The 23,640-nt window shown below is 41.1% G+C and overlaps 1 protein-coding gene across 1 annotated transcript in view; it reads right to left on the bottom strand.

Annotated features, from left to right (window-relative positions):
• The window catches only part of col9a3 (collagen, type IX, alpha 3), a 30,375-nt gene extending 7,335 nt beyond the window's left edge, over positions 1 to 23,040 (bottom strand). The window contains exons 1-26 of the mRNA XM_080444779.1: positions 22,739 to 23,040; positions 21,473 to 21,541; positions 19,519 to 19,554; positions 19,045 to 19,116; positions 18,343 to 18,396; positions 15,563 to 15,598; positions 15,021 to 15,044; positions 14,316 to 14,369; positions 13,823 to 13,876; positions 11,827 to 11,868; positions 11,655 to 11,711; positions 10,399 to 10,452; positions 9,766 to 9,819; positions 9,460 to 9,513; positions 9,292 to 9,345; positions 8,703 to 8,756; positions 8,534 to 8,587; positions 8,386 to 8,439; positions 7,685 to 7,738; positions 6,357 to 6,401; positions 6,196 to 6,249; positions 6,022 to 6,075; positions 2,890 to 2,943; positions 2,710 to 2,781; positions 1,048 to 1,083; positions 122 to 166 (exon numbers count right to left, since the gene is read on the bottom strand). Coding sequence (XP_080300905.1) covers positions 122 to 166; positions 1,048 to 1,083; positions 2,710 to 2,781; positions 2,890 to 2,943; positions 6,022 to 6,075; positions 6,196 to 6,249; positions 6,357 to 6,401; positions 7,685 to 7,738; positions 8,386 to 8,439; positions 8,534 to 8,587; positions 8,703 to 8,756; positions 9,292 to 9,345; positions 9,460 to 9,513; positions 9,766 to 9,819; positions 10,399 to 10,452; positions 11,655 to 11,711; positions 11,827 to 11,868; positions 13,823 to 13,876; positions 14,316 to 14,369; positions 15,021 to 15,044; positions 15,563 to 15,598; positions 18,343 to 18,396; positions 19,045 to 19,116; positions 19,519 to 19,554; positions 21,473 to 21,541; positions 22,739 to 22,804 — 1,356 coding nt within the window. The 5' untranslated portion in view covers positions 22,805 to 23,040. The remainder of the gene's footprint in view (positions 1 to 121; positions 167 to 1,047; positions 1,084 to 2,709; positions 2,782 to 2,889; positions 2,944 to 6,021; positions 6,076 to 6,195; positions 6,250 to 6,356; positions 6,402 to 7,684; positions 7,739 to 8,385; positions 8,440 to 8,533; positions 8,588 to 8,702; positions 8,757 to 9,291; positions 9,346 to 9,459; positions 9,514 to 9,765; positions 9,820 to 10,398; positions 10,453 to 11,654; positions 11,712 to 11,826; positions 11,869 to 13,822; positions 13,877 to 14,315; positions 14,370 to 15,020; positions 15,045 to 15,562; positions 15,599 to 18,342; positions 18,397 to 19,044; positions 19,117 to 19,518; positions 19,555 to 21,472; positions 21,542 to 22,738) is intronic.
• Between the last annotated feature and the right edge of the window lie 600 nt (positions 23,041 to 23,640).

Raw genomic sequence — 23,640 nt, 5'->3', positions numbered from 1 at the left:
ATACACTTATTTGCATATAGAGAACATTAACATTTATAGTCCACATACTATATATGTACCAAACACTGGTAACAAGACATAAATCATATGTTTGAGCTCATGAAATTAGGAAAAGACTTACAGGTTCTCCGTTCTCTCCTGGTAAGCCATCACTTCCTGCCACACCCTAAGAATGATACACATCAGGTCTGACTTATTACTGGAATCATACATACAATAGTCACTTGAATCATGAAATCAGAACACATCCTCCTTAAGGAAGTCTGATGAACACATGTCCATGCAGTCATTATGTATATCATGCACCAATCACTCGACTTCCATTGTGTCTTATAGCTTCAGTTTGACTCTACTGAGACTTTCTACTGAGGTCAGATGTATAATTGACCTTTGACCTTTAACTCTTTGACTGCCAGAGTATTTTCATAAAGTACTCCCCCAGTGCCAGCAATTTTCGTGTTTTTTATTTTTATATTTTGTCATTTTTCATGAAAATATATTATCAGAGTGCTTTTTTTAAAGACGGCGCACAAATCCGCCACTAGAGAGCAGCACATGACAGCTTGATCAGCTCTTTGAGCCACTCGCACCTCACACACACTTTTAAACAGTGATATACATCAAAATGGATGTGACGTGCTTTCAGATTGTCCGATCGGCCAAAATTACGATGTGATACACGACGGCGATGACTGATCGTCACCCAGACCATAGATTATAGAAGAGAACCTGTCCGTTCGTTTGTTATATCGTGTGAAAAACCGTTTGTTTACCTATCCTGGACGAAAATGACCGGGGGAAAAAATCAAAAACCGGAAACGGAACCCAGGTCATGAAACCGGATGCAGATGTGGGTGAAGTAAGTGGAACTCGAAAATAACATTGAATATTAAGCAGCATAGCGCGATCAGATAAACAATGAACGCGCGTCCAGCGCGTCAAACGCGTCGACGGCCAACTGGACAAAGTAGCAATTGACGCGTTATCGCGTCAAGGGCAGTCAAAGAGTTAAGCTTCACTGAGAAAATGGCAGCGACAAGTCCTTACCATGTCTCCTTTAGGGCCAGAAGCTCCAACTGGACCCTGTGAGATTGAAAAAAGGCACAGGGAGAGAGAGAGAGAGAGAGAGAGAGAGAGAGAGAGAGAGAGAGAGAGAGAGAGAGAGAGAGAGAGAGAGAGAGTGTGTATTGGTTAATAGCGTAGCAGCAGGGCTAGCAAATGCTCATGGCTTCATGGAAGGCAGGATGTGGGGAATGGAAGGCGGGGATGAAGGGAGGCGAGAGGCTGTATAAAGACAGGCTTTGTTCTCTCCTCAGGTTATGAACAGGAGGCCACTTTGTCAGCCGGTCCTCTCCGGGGTACAGTTTGAATACACACTCAGATTGGGCAGGAATATCCTGCTTAGCATACTGTACAACATGGTCAGTGCTGGAAGGGCGACACTCGGTAAAATGCTCTGTTCCCTTTGGTTAATACTACTACAGGCCCATTTGGTTAGCACGCTCTCAGAGTTAAAGGATCATTTTATGTATACCGTCACGGTCGGGCAGAAACCTTGTATCTCTATATTTAATTTTAGTTTCTTTTTATCATAAATTTATTTCATATTGCCTATGTTAGTGTTGTGCAAAAGTAGCCGATCTATAAGCTCACACAACGTGTCTTATCGCAATGATTTGTGATGCTATTGCAATGTGCTATTGCTATTTGCAATGTTTTTTATTTTATTTTGTAAAGTTTGCCTATAATGACATGCACAAAATAAGGACACCAGGTTGAAAGTGTGTCGGTGGGTCTTTGAAATATGTAACCAATGAAAAGTATTAACAGGAACTTGTGATTAAATAATAAGAATAACTACATTGGATCCATTGGAACACAGTTATTTTTTTCCATTTACTGAAAAATAACAGTTTAAACAAAACAAGATTTCCGCTCGACGATGACATTATATGAGTACGTTTTACACTCCATTTGCATTAAGCTGAGGTCTTGTGAAAGGCTTGTGAAAGGCTAGTTGTCGCTGTCGGGCAGCGAAAACGGTTTCTTTTCAGGAAATGGAAAAAATTACTGTTTCAATGGATCCAATGGTTATTGTTTAGTCACAATCTGTTGTTAATACTTTTCATTGGTGCATTTCTATAAAACTCAGACAGACATAACCACTTTCAACCTGTTGTCCCTATTGTGGTCGCTCTGATCTGTCCATTGAATATAATTCACTTCCCCACACATTGTTTTCTGGTGTAGAGCTGTATGCTTGGTGTCACATTGCCTAAACTCAGCCGTGTTTAGGATTAGGGTTGATGGATGTCACTGGTGGACACTGTGAAGATGTCCTTGCCACTGGTGGACAATGCTTGTCACTGGTGGACACTCTAGAGATGTCCTTTCCACTGGTGGACACTCTGAAGATGTCCTTGCCACTGGTGGACACTCTGAAGATGTCTATTCCACTGGTGGACACTCTAGAGATGTCCTGTCCACTGGTGGACACTCTGAAGATGTCCTTGCCACTGGTGGACACTCTGAAGATGTCTATTCCACTGGTGGACACTCTGAAGATGTCTATTCCACTGGTGGACACTCTGAAGATGTCCTTGCCACTGGTGGACACTCTGAAGATGTCCTTGCCACTGGTGGACAATGCTTGTCACTGGAGGACACTGTGACCTCAGCACACATTCTATTGTTGTACATTAAACTCACCCTCTCACCGAATCCTCCACGGATTCCGGTCGGGCCTGGAAGGCCAGGGTCTCCCATGGCTCCCTTCCCTCCCTGTTAGAGATGACAATAGCAGAACAATTAGAACATCATAGAATGGATCAGTTTGTTGAAATATTATATTAACGAGAGACAAGCGCTGAATGACGTCACCCAACTGACCTGGTAGCCCTTGATGCCCTGAGGTCCAGCGTGGCCCACTATTCCAATGCCACCCTGATGGAAACAGAGCATGCCATACAGTTAGAACACACAAACATGTTTAACAGCATATCTTTCTTTCATTTTCCCCCCTGCAAATATTAAAATCAGATATTAGTTCTAAATAATTGACTGCATATTATAATATTGTATTGTATTGTACATTGACTGTAATATCGCGTGTGTGATCTAGGGCTATAGGCAATATATCAATATTATATTGTGATATGAGACTAGATATACATTTTTGGATATCTTATTATTGTGACGTGGCATACGTGTTGCCTTTTCCTGTTTTTAACGTGCTCACAACGTGAGCTTGTAGATCTTCTCTTTTCACAGAATGTTCCCCCAGAATAGGGATGTTAGGGTTCATGTGGTTAATACCCACCCCCAATATAATTCTTTCTGAAGATCTGAACAACAAACAGCCCTGTATCTTAAAGGTATCATGACATTCATTTTCACTTTTTTTATTTTCAATGTTTTATTTGGGGTTTTATGACTTCAATTACACCCCAAAAAACTGAACTTAGAACATTCAGTGGATTTTCTGTGGTCTGGGGTTTTCTGAATAATTAGGCTGAAAAGTAATCTGAGCTTGGCCCTTCGACAGTGAGGTCACAGTCGATTAATCCCGCCCACTCTCCTCCTCGCCCCTCCCCTCCCCTATCCTTTCCTTTGGGGGGGGCGGAGCAGAGGCGATGATTGACAGGCAAAATCCCTCACCAGCGACACCCGCAGGCAAAGATTTCTTTTTTCATTGCAGTTGAAAAGGCTTTAGAAATGTGAGAGAAAAACACCTGCCATTGATCACTGGAATGGAATTTTCACTTAAAACTTTTTGTACACTTTTGAAGGACCAGGACAAAGACTTTGAATGTGGTGTAAAAGTGAATGTCATTAAACCTTTAAGGCCTCCAGCCTACAGACTCGTAAGCATAATTTATATACCGTAGTATGATGGTATTGCTTGCTGAAAAGAACTGATGACCAAGTTAAAGGTAGGGTACGTGATATTTTTGGGGTTAAAACAAAAGTTTTTTTGTTAAAACGTTAAAGAACTATATTGTGATAGTAATCATTGCTATAGAGTATTTGTTCAGTAACAGGGGTATCTGCGTCTCTCCAGCACTTTAATAAACAGAATAAATACCTTTTCAGGTAGGTGACAAAATGTCAGCCAATCAGGAGAGAGTACCCATTTATCAGCTTAATTTGTATAGTGTTCCAGTTCCAATGTTGTCTGCTCTTCTTTATGTCATCACTTCCAATTTCACTTGTTTAATCTGTATCCTGACTGAGTTATCTATCCTGATTGGATAAAATTGGTGTCCCGACCTGAAAATGCATTTTGTTTAATAAAGAGCTGGAGAGGCATAGCGACTCATGTTACTGAACAGGAGTTATTCTCTTTCCCATTGTCTACATCTGCTGTACGTCAGTCATCAATAGCTGCTACTGGACTATTCAACAAGGCGCACTGGCATTTTTCTCTGCAGCGTTCTACTGCTTAAATTTATGCTCCGTCGCACGCCAAAAATAGCAGATTTACAAGCTCACAACATATCATGGATTGGACACGTTGTAAGCTTGGAGATGGGCTATTTACATGCGACACAGTTTTACGACAAAGTATGAAACAGGCTTAAAGCGGTTTCGTCTCAACGCAAATCTTTGGTCTGAACTAGGCTTAATGGTTAGAATGGATTAAATGCAGAGGACCTATTTCCCCATGGGAAACAATGAAGTATAACTACACTTGACTGGGTATTAGCGGTTTAACATGTACCTAATGTCCTGCCTCGTTTGTCACCGGTGCAAACTGAGACTAATCCCTTTCAACTGTTGCTGATTTGACAACTATCGAATCTGGGTTTTAAAAGGTGTTTGCTTTCACTTCACATTTAATTTCATCATTATTAAATCCCAAACTGGTAAACTTTTCCATGAAACGCATGTCTATAATGCATTATAATCATATTATAAACATTATAATCTGCTTATAACACTGTATATTTATAGTTAACTTAAATATATTATAAAAATATGATTTATTTCAGCTATGAGAATTATGATCCTGACCAAAAGAAAAAAGTCTTGGAGTGACCATTATTATGACAACTGACCTTATAAGTCATTATAAAATGCTTTATAGTGTGTTATGATCATTTCTAGAAATCATTATGAGTATTTATGAGTGCTTAAACATACACCACTGATTTCCCTTGAAATGTCATCTTGAATTCAAATTAATTTCTCTCCATGTAACTGTAATTTCAGTTTCTGATTCCTTCACTTCTCAGTGACACTGACAGATCCACAGATGTGCGTCATATGGATCTGTTCATATTTTTATTTGCTCAGCTGCAACATAAAGGCTCAAAAGCTATGCCAAGATGAATCTTTTAAGTTCTGTAATAACTAGAATTCTCTTTCTCTGCATCTCTGTAACACACCCTGCCTCAATGGGACAGGTGTGCAACAGGCTGTGTCTTCTTTCTGTCCTTCCAAACAGCTGTAAGGAGGACATCACTGAGCTATTATATTTGTATGTAGGGGTGCTGGGTGACACCACTTCTTCATGATGACCAAGTTGTGCCATTGTCATGAACGGCCCTCTGCACCCGGCAGGCACCGGGCTACGCGAGGCCAGCCGATATCGTTCCGTCTAGACGGAAATCTGACTTAAGAGGCGTTAAGCCCGCAGATGGTAGCGTCGCCCTGTGGCTCGTAAGCCACGCTCATGCACCAAATGTCTGAACCTGCGATTCATCAGTAGGGTAAAACTAACCTGTATCATGATGGCGTGTGGAGGAACACTCCACACGCCCTCCCAGTTCCCTGCAGAACAGGCAGATCGACCTGTAGATCAGCCTGTAGAAATCACTAGTGCAGTGTAAGATATCCCCCTCCCCCTGCTGGCTTCCCACCCAAGCCAGAGCTTTAGCCCTGCGCCACCCGGATCTGTGTGGTCCACCCCTCGTTGTGTATAACCGTAACGCTATTTTTGCCGCGCTATTGCTTTTTCCGGTGCACAAAGCTGTTGTGCGACTGACTAAGTATGACTCCGGCTCAAACGTCACAACTTACAGCTACTCCTCTGGGTCCTGCAATCCCCCTCTCTCCTGGGACGCCGATGTCACCCTGTGGGAGGAGTCACAGCACAGAGGACACGGGTGAGGACACATCATTGGTCAGTTTATTGATGCACAGAGAGACAGCAAACAACCCAGTGGTTCCCCATGAGACCAATCAGATACATACAGGAATACCTGGCTCTCCGGAGGGACCTGTCTCTCCTGTCTTTCCTTGATCTCCCTGTTGTAAGAGAACAGAAATAAAATGGTTGCCTTCCATGGACCTTTTCTTGGCATTGTGGGTCATATTGAATTGGCTTTGCATTTGTGTTGTAATACTGTACTTACTCCTCCTCCTTTAGACCCCTTCGTTCCAGCCCTTCCTTGTAGACCCTGGAATAAACACAACCATGAGTGATAGCAACACATCGTGAATTTGAAACTCTTAAACTGGGCTCAGATTACAGGACTTCTAACATCTTAAACAATTTGGTAATCTGGTAGCATCAGACCCAGACTCCGCATTGGTGGGCAGGTACTTAACTCTTTCACTGCCAATGACGAGATTTCTCGTCATATTTTGCTAAGGCTCAGACTGCCGATTTTGTTTTCAGTGGTTTTACGCTAGATGGCGCTGTTCGCTAACCTATGAGTCACCATTTGACTCCCAGTGAAGCAAAGAAGCAGCAAATCACGTGATCGCAAACAAAACAGCCACATTCACTTCCATGTTAATGGTTTTGGAAAAATTGCCTTTTCTCTGCTTTCTGTTGCTTTTTGGCAAAAACAACTGCAAAATCAACTGGAACGGGTGATCGCGAGATAAATATTCTATGATTTTTCAAAGGTTACTAGTGAAAACACTCAAAAATCGCTGGCAGTGGCTTAGCAAACAATGTTTTATTTCTGGCAGTCAAAGAGTTAACCACTGCGCCGCCGCAGAGTTAATCACTACAGGATAATCTTATAAGATTCTCACACACTACAAGATAGCTAGATGATAGCTAGATGATAGCTAGATGATAACTAGATGTTCGGGCTGCTACGCGGCCCTCAAACCTATGTCGCACCGCTGATCTGACTAAATATGCCCATATATGGAGATCTCTGTATCTGTCTAACCGTTTCAATTTCTTCAGATTGATGGGCTACCAACAGGAGGTGGTGGAGCATGTCATAAGGGCAGACAGAAGACACCTCCCTCATACTGGATAATTATCAAAGAAACCAAGCGCTGTGAAGAAGTGATGACAGAGAAAGCCCAGAAACCAACTTGGTTCATTTCTTCCAAATGATGGGCTACCAACAGGAAGTGGTAGAGCAAGTCATAAGGGAAACTGGTCAAACAGAAAACACCTCCTTCATACTGGATCAAATTGTTGAGGAAACGAAGCGCTGTGATTCCAGTGAGAAAATGATCGGGACAGCCCTGATCGTCTGTGAGCAAAGCGGGAGGTTTAAGGTTGGATCTTTGAACCCTGCACTATCTTGCCCGATAATGACTCCCGATCTAGGCTGGGGTAGGTAACGCCCCCCTGATTGTCGGGAGGGACATTTCCGACCCCATATTTCATTTTGTCCTTATCATCCAGCTCTAGTTCGGGACATTATTGATGACAGAATTAAACCATCCATACAAGACAGTGGAATACTCTGACTATGTATGGAATACTCACAGGAAGGCCATTGGGTCCTTTCTCTCCGGGGACCCCATGACGTCCGGCATCACCCTATAGGATTACATAGAACACAGTTACCGTGGCGTCATGCAGAGATGGGACAAAGTCACTGTTTTCCTAGACTCGTGTAGCCAGACAACTATTCCACAATCTCCGAATGCTATATAGAGTCTGGAACTACGTATCCCGAAAGCAGAGAACGGAAGCTGTTATCGGTTTCGTCATTTACATTCATGAGAATATATCTTAAAATATCTTTACATTTTATTTTGGAATTTCCACTTCTGATAAGAAGCAAGCTATGCTTAGATTATTTTGATTTATATTAGGACAAATTTGCGTGATGACGAAACGAAAGCGGGGAGGAGGCGTCACATCCGCTTCATCCTCTGATCATTTTCAGAGCTTCCGTTGCTCCAAGACTGAATTACGGAAGCGTTTGAAAATTGTGGGAGGCAACAGTCTGGCTCGCGAGACTAGACAGAGTAAAGTCAGTCCTAAACTTTTTGTTTTGAGTCCCAAACAAGTCCTAAGCTTGTCGGAAGGTATCGAGTGATTTGAAAAGACTTGAAGTTTCAAGTCAAGAGAGGGCTCAAGTCAAGTCACGAGTCAGTCCACACCTCTGGCATCCCGCTCTCAACATGGACTCATGGCTATCACATGCAAACAGCATGCTGGGGAAACAGAATGCCACTCACCTTCTCGCCGTCTAATCCCTGTGTGCCATCCTTGCCATCTCTGCCAGGAATGCCCTGTGGAAATCATATGATGAACGTTAGAGGAGGACGGTGGTATCTATCGATTTGTATATTTTTTAAAGCTTTATGTCTCATGACAGGCACTTACAGGCTCTCCTTTGGGCCCTGAGCCACCAACGGCTCCCTTGGCACCAATTTTGCCCTGTTGGAAAAGGTGAGTCAATGAGGATTTGTTGTATTGTTCAAACTAAGACACTCATCATGGGTACAACAAGAAATGTGAATCATCAGCACTTTGGATCATGTCATTCACTCACAATTTCTCCTTTGGGCCCTCTGAAACCCTCTGGTCCTTTCTCGCCCACATCACCCTGAAAGCATCAGATGACACACATAGACAGCTATTCATTGATGGGACCAGTGGTCTATTATTCCAGTGGTTCTCAACCTTTTCTGAGCTTTGGACCACTAGCATATTTATTTCTATTTGATTTGATTTTTTTAATTTATACTTGACATTAATGATCTGAAAGTCGTCTTTTTCCATAGTTGTGCACCAGTGTCACACACTGAAAATAGCCAATCAAGCTCACAATGCGTCACAGCATGACACGTTGTGATCCTATTAGTTCAGGTATAATATATTTGTTTAAACATTTCAAAAAAAAAATTGACATCATGGACCACTAGTGGTCACTAGGGTTGAGGTCACTGGTTGAGAAACAGTGGTCTATTCTTCCTACTGACTGCCACCAACATAGCACTGATGTTAAGTATCACAAACAAGGAGAGATGTGACAGAAATCAAACCTCGAAACGTCATGTCTGATCAATGAAGATGTCTAAATCAGGCTGAACCTTGTTGTGTGGACTCTACTTTCAAATCACAAATGAGGAGAGACTCACTGTTTTTCCAATGAGGCCAGCGATGCCAGGTTTGCCCCTGAAACCTGGAAACCCCTGGAAAGAAAGATTCAGAACATAAAGTCAGTACAGTAGTACAGTGGACAACTATCTTCCCCTGAAAGTAGAAATATTACAAATATGAGTGACCACGAGATAGATGCTGCTTACTCTGTCTCCTACACCTCCCATAGGTCCCTGGAGGCCCCTGAGACCACGTGGGCCCTGAAAGAGAACGGTGTCAGACCATTGTTAGAAAATAAAAATAAACTAAATTGATCAACATCATTAACCACTTAAACCACTTAGACCTATACTTCATCATTATGATGGTGTTACACAGCAAAAAATACCAATCTACAAGCTCACAATGCATCGCATTGAAAGTGGTTAATAATTGCAGCCAACAGGTGGATTAATAATAAAAGTGTCAAGAGTGCAAGATAGAAATGTGTGTGGAATATTTCTGTGACTCACCTGCAATCCCACGGTTCCTGGAATACCTGGCGGACCAGATGGACCCTGGTCACCCTGAGAGGAAGAACATGATGCTAAATATCAGTACAATATCATGCTTTAAAAAAAAAAACTGACCGATCACAAGAGCCAGAAAGAAGTGGGATCCATGAGGTTCCACTTCTTTCAATAACTTGATTTAAAGTTTGTAATGGGGCGGCAAGGACACTGACACTCTACAACTTACATGCATACAGATGTTTATAATAGTTTGTAACTGAGGAACCGTGCACACAGCATCTTCAAGTACCTTTAGCGCTAAGACAATATAGTCTTTTCTCCTTCTTGATTATTCCTTTTAAATGTTTCCTTGTTGTGTATTTGTTTACTATTATGATGATGATGATGATGATTATTATTATTATCATTATGGCTGCTACAATGTCTGAGTTATTGAACCCTTAAGCTCACAAAAGTCGACAGGGTGCATGGTGGATGGATGAAATATGGACCAACTACCAGTGTCAAATGAAACCAATATATACCCCTGGAATCAAATCTGATCTGCTCATAACATAACAACAGAACTATATCTGTCTAACTGTGATAAAGTGCACGCTCAGTGATATACTGTAAGACTAATGACAAACTCACCTTCTCGCCACCTTTCCCAAGTTCTCCCTTGTCTCCTTTGTGACCGGTGTGGCCCTACGTGAACAAAACCATGAAGGAGGTCAATTGGGGAAAGAAAGGAATGTCTAGAGGTCTAACAGTTAATCAAACTATACAATCATCGATAATTTCATAAAATTATTGATTAATTATCAATCCCTATTTTAGCCATGTCGTTACAGGCTACATTTTCAAACAAATTGGAAAAACTCTTGAAAATAGCAGATCTATAAGCTCACAACACGGCGCATTGACACGATGTCAGCTTGTAGATCTACTATTTTCGTGTGTGACAAAGGATGAAATAGGGCTGAAGCGATAATCAATGAATCAATCAATGATATATCTATCTATAAGTCACCAAATCTCTGAGTGTCAGTCTGTCCGGAGCGTAACTCGGCGGGCGATCGAACAAACGGTTTCAAATCCGGGGGTGTGTGTCTCATATGACCCCTTGATGGGACGTGCCGAATGGGAACGGTTTCCGAGAACTGAAAAGGCATGTATGCTGAACTCGGGTCTGATGAGGAGACAGTGATTCTGGGCTTTCTGAGGGCCTAACTGACCCGGCTTGACTGATCGGCAGGGCTCTCGATAGGCCAAACATATATATATATTTTTTTAAATCAAACATATAATCAAAAACATGTTTCTCCATTATTCGATTGATCCAAAAAGTGATCGATAGAATAAGCGTGAACATAATCGATAACTGCAGCCCTAGGGTAATGTGCAAGTGAATAATACACATAATGGTGGAGTAGGAACCGTGCACACAGCATCTTCAAGCACCTTCAGCGCTAGGACAATATTTTTTCATGTTTCATGTTTTGGTTAGCCATACAGCTTGAATAAATTGCAGATTTAACCTTTGCTTTTTGAAATATCTGAGCTCATTAGGATTTTCGGGAAGATTGAACATGCATTCTTTTCCTAGTTTGACCATTTCAATCAATCGGAAATCTACGACGCTGTGCGACATGTTGTAAGCTTGTAGATCTAGCCTATTTTCGGTGCATGACATGCTTCCATAGAAGACATGCCCCACTCCTAAAGAATCCAAAAGACTGACATCAGTCGTGGTGACTGAGAACTTTAATCCATGCAACAACTACACTGTGTGTGGTGGGGATGGCTGTAGTAGTGTAGGGCCATATGCTTTGGTTTTACCACGTAAACAGTGAAGATAACACATTTAAATGAAAAAACAAACAAACAAACGTAGCCACTGTGCACACCTTGAATCCTGGCATCCCTGGAGGACCAGCTGGACCAGAGGGACAGATGGCAGGACACTAATGAGGGACAGAGACAAAACACTGAGGTACACTGAATACGAAACACTATTATTGTTATGTAACCAATAACATACATAAATAAAGTAGCTCACAAAAGAGAGATAAGTCTTACCAGAAGGTCTCCGCTGCCGTCGGGGAGAGCACCAGGAAGACCCTTGATGCAGACAGAAAGAGGGAAACGGATGAATGCAGTTTTATGTCATCATTCATCCTTGTTTGTGGGATTTGTATTTATTTCAACATTTGGTTTTGGATGATAGTTTAGTTACTCAACATGTCCACAGGGTGGCAGTAAAACACTTAAGAAGTGTTTTATTTTTGTTCTTGATTATCTTTTTCTCTCCTCAGGCCCTTATTCAATAACTGTGCCCCCAGTGCTTGTACATTCATCAGAAGCTGTGTTCTATATTTCGAGCTGCTTATGTATTCATATAGTAAGTCTTACTATGTAGATGACTTGTGCATAATATTGTTATATTTTTCCCCAAAGAGTGATATGATCATTTTGGATTGATTCCAAATAGATTGTTAACTGTATATTTCTGTATGGGTTTTGTGTTTACTGCATATATACATATTATCATTATATTTAGCTATAGTGACATCAGGCCCTAGTACGTGAAAATAAGGGATGGGAATTGACGTCACGTAAGTGTGTTGGAGGTGCAAACAAAGGTACTGGCTTGGATTTGGCTCCTTTTTGTGGTTCGGGAGCTTTATTAAAAAATATTATTTGGACGTCCGGTCTTAATTTTTCATGTTACAGGTCCCTGCACTACGATACTTGGCCATAATATTGGGCTAGGGCAGTGATAGATTCCCTGTAAATGATCAGTTTGCTGATACCGGTGTTGTTTGCACCTCCAAGACAATGGCAGACCCGTCCACGCCCCTAAATACCATTATGTGTGTCTCAAATAATATAACATCCTTGTAGTCCTCTTGGCAACAACAGTGTTAATGGGCTGACTGATGGCACCCTGTGCCTTCATCAGCCTCATTCCCATTGGCTACCACCAATAGTCTGGTTGCCTATTAGAAGCTTTTTCTCCTCAGGACCTTTATAGCTGTGGCCCTTAAGTCTATTATGTTCATCAAAAACTATGGTCATTTCTATACTTTTGTTGGGGGGGGGGGGACTTTTTCTGCCTTTATTTGATAGAATACAGTAGTAGACTGAATGGAAATGGGGAAAGAGAGATGGGGAGTGACACGCAGCAAAGGTCGTCGGGAGCGGGATTCGAACCCATGACACGCTGTCAGACTGCATTAGCAGCCGCCTAGGTGCCCGGACCGCTACGCCAGCCGTCCGGGCCTCATTTCTATACTTTTGAAGTTGTATAGTTGCGATGTACTCTTCTAGTAGGTTGTGAAGTTGTACAGATGACTTGTAAATAAGATTGTTATCTCTTCTTTAGGGGTGATGTGACAATATTGGATGGATTCCATGCTTGTTTGATGCATGGCTTGTTTATATATGTATACTATATGGTGTTTATCTTCTTGCAGGCACTTGGGATTCAACAGTGGTAATGGGCTGATTGATGGCACTCTGTGCCTTCTATCAGCTCCATTACCATTGGTTACTTCTAATAGGCTGACTGCGGCAACTTGCATCCACTGTTGATGATGGTCTGAGGACCAAAAAGTCCACTCCCTATGTCACTCTTTGCACTTTGTAATTAAAAGATTCTATACTTTTGCATCCAAAGAACCTCAACATTGGTGAGTCAGTGTGCAAGCCTTTTCTGTTGTTTTTGGACTTTTAATGCTGGCATCTTGCTTAAGCCTTAGTAAGCCTTGAATTTAGAGCGCAAACATTTCTATTTTATTGCCTATTAAAAGCCAACATGAGCAACATGGTAACAGTGCGGATCATAATGTGAGGACCCAAACGTCCACTCCTTTTTTCACTGTGTCACCTTTTTCACCTATGGAAGTAAATCGACTATTCCATCCGTCTCAAAATATTTTGTTCCGTTTTTTTATAGACTGTGATGCTGGCCTCTGGCAACTAGCTCTATCTTTGGTCAGCCTGGGAGTCTAGAGCAGAATATTTTCTTTTTCATCAGATGAGAAGTATAAAATGGTGATAGTGTGTTACTTACAGGAGGTCCATCAACGCCAGCAGGACCAGCAAGACCTGCAAGACCTTCAGCACCCTGGTAAAGACACAAGAGGAGTACAATGGTTAGTAGTGTATTCAGCGTCTCACAAAGTCACAATAGCTTAAAGGAACACTTTTCTGCTTTTCATCTCGGTATATCGGTCTTCACTGGTGCTCACTATATGATGATACCATTTCCAATGACATCGTCATCGGGGATTACATCTGACTGACTCACTCAACGGCCCGGAAAGGGGCACTTCCTATTTTAGACATCAGAATCTGTTTAGAGACGTGTCTTTCGAGTCACATTACCTGAGTGACATCACTCAGGTAATGTCATTTCCATACCTGACCTACAAGACTTAGCTCACAACACATCACAATGTGACTTGTAGATCGGCTATTTTTGTCAAAAGTTCGCCCCCAGAATAGGGACGCTATTAGGGTTCATGTAAAACAGGAGACATGAGGATGGTCAGACAGATACTCACAGCGGGACCCTTTGGCCCTTCTCCGCCTGGTAACCCATTAGTTCCGGGTAGTCCCTGCAATGAAAAGAGAATTGGACGTGTGCAAGAAATCAGTGTACTGTATGTGGTATGAAGACATAATGCACTAACCTGAGGCCAACATGCAAAGCATGCAGAAACACAACTCCACTGACAGAATTATGACATAAAAAAAGAATGAATATTGAATTGTATATCTGTCAGTGGTGGGAAAAGTACTCAAAGTACAAAAGTATTGGTAAATGTACTTAAAGTACCAAAAGTAAAAGTACTAATGTTTGAAAATAGCAGATCTACAAGCTCACAACGTGACGCTATGCAACACGTTGTGAGCTTGTAGATCGGCTTTTTTCAAATAGCCTATAAAATAGGGCTTAAGTGGTTAATGTATGTTTTATAATGTAATAATTTATATCTGGAAATAACTAGTAACTAAAGTTTTCAAATAATTGTAATGGAGTAAAAGTACAATATTTGCCTCTGAGATGTAGTGGAGTTTAAGTAAAAGTATAGACAATTGGAAATACTCCAGTAATGTAAAAGTACCTCAAAATTGTACTTAAGTACAGTACTTGAGTAAATGTACTTAGTTACTTTACACCACTGATATCTGTCTCACTTTCACCCACACACACACTTCCCACACTCATAAATAACAGCAGAAATGAGACATGTGTGTGTACTCACTGGAGCGCCTGACCTCCCTCTGCCCTACGGAAGACAGGGGAAGGGAAATTAAGTCACAAACACCAATGACAAATAATGACACAACTTCATGATGTCCACAGTCCATTGCGTGAACTAATAATAGAGATGTTTGTGTGGACCCTTTTTCTCATGACACTTTCTCTGAAATTAACCTTAACACACACATAGTCGTAGAGTTAACAAACATCTCACATTGGTGCTTCGTTGACACCTTTTTTTGTGAGGGCTAGCTAGTTCTGCTCTGGAGCTAAGTTAAACTTTGACCTTACAGGAACAGAATTATTACCCATTATTAGCCCAACCAAATATTTAACTCTGTTGCGAAGGATAACCCTGATCTACAGTAAGGAGCTACTGTACGGTATGAAAAGTCCTAACATACATGTTGTAGTGAGCAGTTTAATTGAACTGGAAGTGTGCTGGATGGTAAAAACAGTAAGTGATTGCACTTTGGTGGAGCGATTAGAGGAAGTAATTGTTGCGTAAGTGTGTGATGCTTGGCAGGATGTGGATGTACTCACAGGAGGTCCAGCTGGCCCAGAAGGTCCAGCATCACCCTGGAGAGAGAGAGACAGACAGACAGACAGACAGAAATCAAATGAAACCAGTTCATCAAAGTAAATACATATCTGTGTTACTAGACATTGCAGGATCAAAGCGTAGCCGCACACATCCAACCTCTAGAAGGCAAGGTGCTAAAGTGAACTGAAATGAAAGTACAAAGTTGAGCCGTACAAAGCCTAGGCTCGAAATGTCACTCTGAATTAAAATAAAATGATTAACCAAGGGAGCAACAAGAGTGTGCGGCTCAACTTAGTACTTTTATCACTAGACATTGCATGCATACAACTTGAGCAGGTCACAAAAAACATGTTTTAGGTCAGACTAAAAACGTAGGGTTTAAGCTTAAATCTTATACTGTAGACCGAAGACCCCCAGGGCTCCTTACTAGCCCCCCTCCTGTTTTCAAAATATCTTCACCAAAGGTAGCCGATCTACAAGCTCACAATGTGCCGCAAGCCTGTAGATCTGCTATTTTCACTGGATGTTTTCCCCAGAATAGCAAAGCTGGGGTTCAAGTGGTTCATTTAAGAAAAGATAGTACAGAATAGAACCAGGGACTTTATGATTACGCAATGACCCATTTACCTTTTCTTAACTATCTAATGAACTTAAAAGGAGTTAGAGACTTGCCCACTCCATGCACTTAATAACTACTGTATTTGAGATACTCTCATGTGGTCCATAAAAAATGAGCAATAGAACCCAACATAATAGGGAACGATTGGCTACAAACACATTTATTCTGTATATATCTTCATCTAAAACAGGCACATTACACACACCTGATCATATTGCATATAATTACACCCTTGTACGTACGGTATGCCCACACACATGCATGAGTAACTGTGTCCTGCAATTTCCCAGCAGGGAGGGCAATTATCTCTACAGATAATCATTCAAAGTTACAAACATTGAGAAGAACACGATATAATTCCCAAGGGGAACTTTGGTGTTTTCTTTTTTTTAAACTGTATCTGTTAATACATTCAGACAAACATTCAAACCTAAATAAATACAATCTTCATCATGAGGCATTTGTGTGTTTTCATTTTAAGTTGTCCACCTACACTATGCCCCTGTTCACCCCACACATCCCTTAATTGTAATGTCATTGTTTGTTTAGTGTTCCTTTAACTCTGTCAATCTTGGGGAAAATGTGACAAATTTTGAATATTTTTTAAACATTTTAACAGCACAACTCTTGTATGGGGGGGTCTCTGGCACAATATGTTTTCAGATGGATTCCACAGCCAAACACACATTCATTTTGGGGTCCTTGACATGAAAAGGTTTGATCATTTGCTTGCCTCTTCCTGTCTTCCTCTAAACCCCCCCCCCTCTGTCTTTGTTTATCCCCTCAGCTGTATTTGATGTGTCTGTGTGGTGACAGAGCGTGAGTCCTGTCAGTCAATCACAACATGCTAATGTCACAGCTATCCTTTACATTCCTCACTGCTCAGACTAATACATCTGCAGCACAAATGAGCCTTGACAGTCACACACACACACACACACACACACACACACACACACACACACACACACACACACACACACACACACACACGCGCGCATACGAGCATAAAGCCATCCTCATTTCACTGTGAAGGGCGATGTTCATCTCTAGGATGTCAACACATAGAAGAGAGAGAAAGGCAGTTTACTTAAAATAGTTTGTACTACATCACAAACTCCATAGGTTTAGGCTGTCTGCCTGTCTTTAAACAGATAGAAATATCAGTCAGGGTTCTGGGTCATCACAATAGCTCTAATCCTTGTAATTAGGGTGCTTGGTTACAGCGTGCTTTGTTATTAGTTTGGCTGATTACAGCAGTTGATTTGAGATTAGGTTTATCCGTCTCGACAGTGCATTTACAGTCTTACAGTTGAAATCCAAAGTTCCAGATACTGTAATAACTTCTATTTACTGAAATGAGTCATAGCTCTTCATTTCCAGTTCTGTGATTAGGCCCTATCTCTCATGAGATGCAGAGGTACTTTAATCACGGCCGTGGTGTAATCCTCCTGTCTGTTTACTGTCTCCCTCCGAGGATAACACACATCTCCTTCAGCACACAGAGCAACAGTCTCACAGGCTGCTGGGAAGAAGGGTGCATTCCAGGTAGGATTAAGGAAGCAGCGGCCAGCAGCAGATAAATCCGTTTCAAGTCACCTGACGCCTCATTAAAAACGTTCCCACCAAGCAGCCGAGCCGCCTTAACAAATCCAGGCCGACAGGGCTAACGCAGACCGTGGCCCCGCGTGACCTTTGAGACTTCTCACTACCACAACACCCGACCATCTTTGCACTATGCCGTGGCACTCAAACGACAGAGGCTGGCAAAAGTATTATGGCAAGAGACATATCGTCGCTGTCGGGCAGAAACCTTGTGTCTCACATGTTTCATCTTTTTATGGAACACAGGATCTTTTTACCATTTCCTGAAAAGTAAAGGTTTTGGACATTGTTTCCACCCAACAACGATTGCATGTGTCAAGTCAAGTCTCCTTTATTTGTAAAGCACATTTAAAAACAACAGAAGTTGACACAAAGTGCTTTTCATTCAAAACAGCATCATATAGACCTCAAGATTAGAATGTGTGTGTGACCACGCATGTATATTAAGTGTAGTCTTCTGTGCTTTTTTGTGGTTTATTAAAGGGGTGAAGGGGGACCATCTTTCCTAGTACATGACAGTAAATTCCAAAATGATCACTAGACTAAAAGACTTACCGCCTCGCCTCCGGGGCCGTCCTTCCCAGCGGGACCATCGGGACCGGTCAATCCCTGATAAGAAATCAAGACAATTATGCATCATTTGTTTGCATTCAGCAACTTGATCTCCAGTCTGTAATATAACGTATTCCTCCATCCTAATGGCACTTTATCCAAGAAATATGACTGATTGTTTGAATACTGAAGCAAGGAAGTGGATCCCGTTCACTGTTTCCAGCTTGCAACAAGGCAAGGCAAGTTTATTTATATAACGCATAAGATGGCATTTAAAGACAAGGAAATCATAATAAAATGTATAATAGTTACAGGTCATGGTTTAAATATAGTTATGTGTCTAGAGCTTTATATTCAAATTGATCCGTTATCTGGTCAATCCACCCAGGATCTTCCTCAGAGAACTGAGGAAGGTGCCGGTAGATTGAAATATTGTCCACGTCTTCGCTCCTACGGTATACAGTATAGTTTCTGTCCGACGAACCTCTTCCAAATACGGCTGTTCTATCCAAGTGTGCTGGAATATTCTTTTTTTAGAGTCGAATACTGAAGCAGAAAGTGCATTTGGTTTGTGAATGTGCATGAGTGTGTGTCCTTGGCAGGTGGGGGTGGCGGTGTTGTGTTTGCGTGACAATTCTTGTGACAAGTGACAAAAACTGTGACAAAAACAAGTGACAAGTCTGTGTATGTCCACTAGTCACTTACATCCACCCCTGGCAGTCCTGGCAGGCCTGGTATTCCTGCTCCCCCTGGAATTCCGGCTTTTCCTTTGGGTCCCTACAAGGGCAAAGATTCATACACTGTCAAATCATGAGTGTTCATTTAACCTATTAAGACCTGAGGCGATTCTTAAAAATGTTTTCTAAATCCAAACAGTTTTTTGAAAAAAAAAAAAAAAGTTTAATTTTTTTCCAAAAATAGCAGATCTACAAGCTCATAGCGCGGCACGAGTGCCGCGCTATGAGCTTGTATATCTGCTATTTTTGAATGGCCAAAGAAATCTAAAGTGACACAGATGCGTTCCAGGTCTAAATGGGTTAACTCTGAGAATTTGTACACTTCTCAGAGTTACAAAGGGACAAATGAACAGTATACTGAGGATTTTTTAAATGAGCCGTTTTCTACTCTTGTAAAGTCGATGTGTGATGCAGTTGAGAGAGAAGATGTTTGGTAACTCACAGCCTTCCCAGCAAGTCCAGCAGGGCCATCTTTGGCCTGTCAAAAACAATGAGACATCAATGTTACAAATCATTTCGTTTCATTACAATTGATTTCAATCACTGTACATTTTATGTAAAGCTATACTCAAGGAAAACTTCCTAGGATATGAGTGCCTTATTGGTCTGTTGCCTTTGAATGCCCACTATAAATACATTCACTGTTTATATAAAAATCACATTAATCATATCCGTTGAGTAGAATATCTAAGTTGTAAATGATGAATGGAAATAAAGGGGGCAGTGAGTCTGGGGTCTGCTTCAGCATGTAAGAGGCTATGGGCGGGGAAAAGTAAACAGTCCTAAAATGAAGCCAGTGCCAACTAAGTCACATGATGAAAGCCTCAGGTTGGTTTGGAGTGGGGGGCAGTGTAGGGGGGGGGGGGGTAAGGTGAAATTCTAGATGCTCTCGTAGGGTCAGGGAATGCATGAATGGAGCCTCTGTCTGACTCTGTTGCTTACATTGCTAAAGCAACAGAAATATCCAGAACTGAAAGGATCTTGGATCTCCTACCCCCCCCCCCCCCGATAAAACTAAATTAGAATATTGTTTTCTTCTTGTCCTCGAACATTAGCTGCATGAGAATAAATCACTAGCTTGCACCCAAATATATACATATACAGATTTACACACAGAAATTATAAACCCCCCAAAAAACAGATTAACAGTTTAACCAAAGGGCTCTGTTTTGTTTGTGTATAATCCGATTTCCCCTTTCAAATTGCCCAAGGGAGAGAGAAATATTATTATTTATTTTGATTTACACTTAAAGGGGAAATCCACCCATTTTCAATATTTAACTATGTCATTAATATAGCATAAAGGAGTTGTGTGGAAATAAGAAAAAAATTAAAAAAAAATTAACATTGCAAAAAAAATTAACATTGCAAAAAAATTAACATTGCAAATTACACCATGATGAGTCATCACAGTGTAATTTGCAATGTTAATTTTTTTGCAATGTTAAATTTTTTTGCAATGTTAATTTTTTTTTTAATTTTTTCTTATTTCCACACAACTCCTTTATGCTATATTAATGACATAGTTAAATATTGAAAATGGGTGGATTTCCCCTTTAAGTAAAGTATAAATAACAGCAAAGGCTGAATTGCTCATACATTTATAGATTTTCTTTTTTTTTAAAGAAGAAAAAAACATTTAAAACATTTGCCTAATTGGTTTGATAAGTTACTCTCTTTCACTGAAACAGAGGCCAGCCTGCCTGCCTGGCAGCGGGAACTTCAGGCAGACATCAATAGACTGGGATGCACCGTCGCAGATAGAAAAGAACGCCTATGACTGAGAACTCTGGAGGTCCCTTGTCGACGGCCTATACCCCAGTAGGGGTGTCAGTCAGGCAGGCATAAGTAAGTAGTTTCTTTCACTGTTTTCTGGAATTCATAAGAATGAATTTACTAGCCCTAGCCCTGCCTACCAGGGGGAGGCAGCTATAGTGTATGTTTTCACCTGTAATCAAATACCTGTAGGGAGGGGCTATGGTTCCAAATGGGAGGAGTCAGAGTAATAAAACTAAATGAGAGAACTTTATAGCCAAGTGTTTCGCTACCGAACATTTTATACCACTCTTGAGGTCGACATTGCCATGTTGGGATAGGAAAGACGTGTTTGGCCACTGAGTCTGCCTGTGAACAGACCATTGATTTGGTACAGTATATGTATTTAAAATATTTTAACATTGGTCATCTAGATATGGAACTTAACTTTTTTTTGTCTTTTTTGACAAATAGAAAAATAGAAGAGGAAATGTATCTCAAACCTCAGTTCAAGAAGAAGATAACAAAGAATGAAGAAAAGTATACCTTATATGGCACTTGTCTAATTTGGGGTAGGCCTGTTAGCCTACATTGAAAACTGAGTCAAAAGCTTCACTCAAAATCAGGCAGGACAAACTCACATCGGTGCCATCTTTTCCTAGGGGTCCTGCGGGTCCTGGGGGCCCGCTGGGTCCTCGTGGCCCGGGCCTCTGCAATGAATGAGTTCATCCAGGTCATTATATGTGCATGAAAACATAGATCAGCCATTAATTAGTTTACCCAAATTGGCTTAATTGGCTGAAATTGACAGATAAATTAATCAATTTGACTGGGAAGAATCTGGGATTTGATATATTATGCCATTAGAATAAAATGGAAGTGAATTATAAAACACAACATGGAACATTATATTTCATTGAATTCAAGCAATGTAATTATGAAGCAGGAGACCTAACAGTATAAAGTGAACACAATGGGTATTTATCTAATATTAGAAGGATGCAACTCCAGGATGCTGCATAAAGTAGCTGAACAATTCCATGTGGCACAAAATACAAAACTAAAATAGTCACATGCATGGATCTACAGTTCACAAAACATCCAAACAAAAATAATTGATTGCATATAGTTAACTTTAACAATAATAAACTTTCTCGTTTGAATCAGCTACCTAGGTTTCTGCTGAATGAACAAGGGCGCCATTGTGCACTGATCTCCAGTAGCCTACCCTACATTCCACAGGTTCAGGGAAAACACAACCTCGACTTCATAAACTACTGTGAAAGTCCTGGCCACCTGCAGACAATTTGGCCCATATGAGGTTCGTAGGGACCCCAATGGAAACAAGCCATAGTGCTTTCTTGGGTTTAATCCTTTTAGCATCCTTTTGAATGGAACTGTACCTCTGTGCTTTTTTTTTGCCAAACTGTTAATAAAGTATTCAATCAATCCATCAATCCATCAATCAATCAATCCAATCAGTCAATCAATGGGTGATAGACCATACTAGGTGCCACCTAGAAGTCTATGCGATGGAGACACTGTCAAGAAAAATACCAAATTATCCAGTCATATATATTCATGCGTTAATCCCCATGTAGCCTAATTAAAATAAGACTTATTAGACACATGCAGTGTCTAACAAGAGACTTAAAGGATAACGGACAAGCCAGTCGGGCCTCTGGAGATATGAAAGAGTCTCATCCATCGCAAATGCAGCTGCCATAATTGATAGATAGTAGACAATAACGCTTACAGGTGGCTGCTGATATTAAGCCACATGCACAACAAAACGTTTAGAAACAAAAGCATCAATAACACACAGACAGCCGTTTTACCACCAGTGACCAGGATCATGCCACTCTAGTTGGTCAGGGTGGATAATAAGGCAAGCAAGAGCATCTTACCTGGCCTGAAGATGATGCCAAAAGCTGGCAGAGGAAGAGCACCCCAAGAGCAGAGAACATCGCCATGGCTCCGCTCGATCGCCCCTAAAATCCGATTTCACGCGGAAAAAAGTTCCCCTGTCCTTGATCGCTCCCCCCGAAATCGCCAACTAAAAGCGATCCTTCACCTTACTGTGCGCAGCTCCTGAATGGCATTCACGTTGGTCCCAGATAAACCCGAGTCTCCAGCCGAAGGGGCTGAACTCAAGCTGGCGTACCTACTACAGAGAGGGGTGAGGGGGGCGAGGGATGGAACTGGTGGTCAAGGGACTGGGAGAAGTGATGGGAGAGAGGAACCATTTCGGAGTTCACGAAAGTAGGCAGAGCTAAACATTGTAGTGATGATGACATGTGGGGTAGTATTCTAACCAATGAGCCTCAAAGGGAACATAGACCACTGGGCCAGTTGCACCACCTCACACAAAGTTCAAACTTAGCACCGAGTGACACGCTATGAGCTTGTAGATCTGCTATTTTTTTTTAAATCGTGAAAATGAGTGCAAATCTTTGAATATATATTTTAAAAATTTATATATATATTTTAAAATGTGCACAAATTTTCACATAAAACAAAACAAAATAGCAGATCTACAAGCTCATAGCGCGGCACTCGGTGCCGCGCTATGAGCTTGTAAATCTGCTATTTTTTAATAGCCAAAGAAATCTAAAAATGACACAGATACTTTCCCGGCTAAATGGGTTAAATGGCTTTTTTTTAAAAGCCATTTAAAGGACAACTTTGTTTTTTTACAACCAATTAAGGTTTATATTTTAGCTTGTAATTAAAGTAAATAAAAGATGAGTGTTATTTTTTTTTCATTTACTGCTTTCTATAGTTTTAGCAATTTTCGCGATATTTTTTA

The sequence above is a fragment of the Gymnoscopelus braueri genome (genome assembly GCF_963280865.1).
Source record: "Gymnoscopelus braueri genome assembly, chromosome: 12".
Classification (NCBI taxonomy): Eukaryota; Metazoa; Chordata; class Actinopteri; order Myctophiformes; family Myctophidae; genus Gymnoscopelus; species Gymnoscopelus braueri.
Note: the sequence above shows the minus strand (reverse complement) of the source record. Positions and strands in the feature narration are given on the sequence as shown.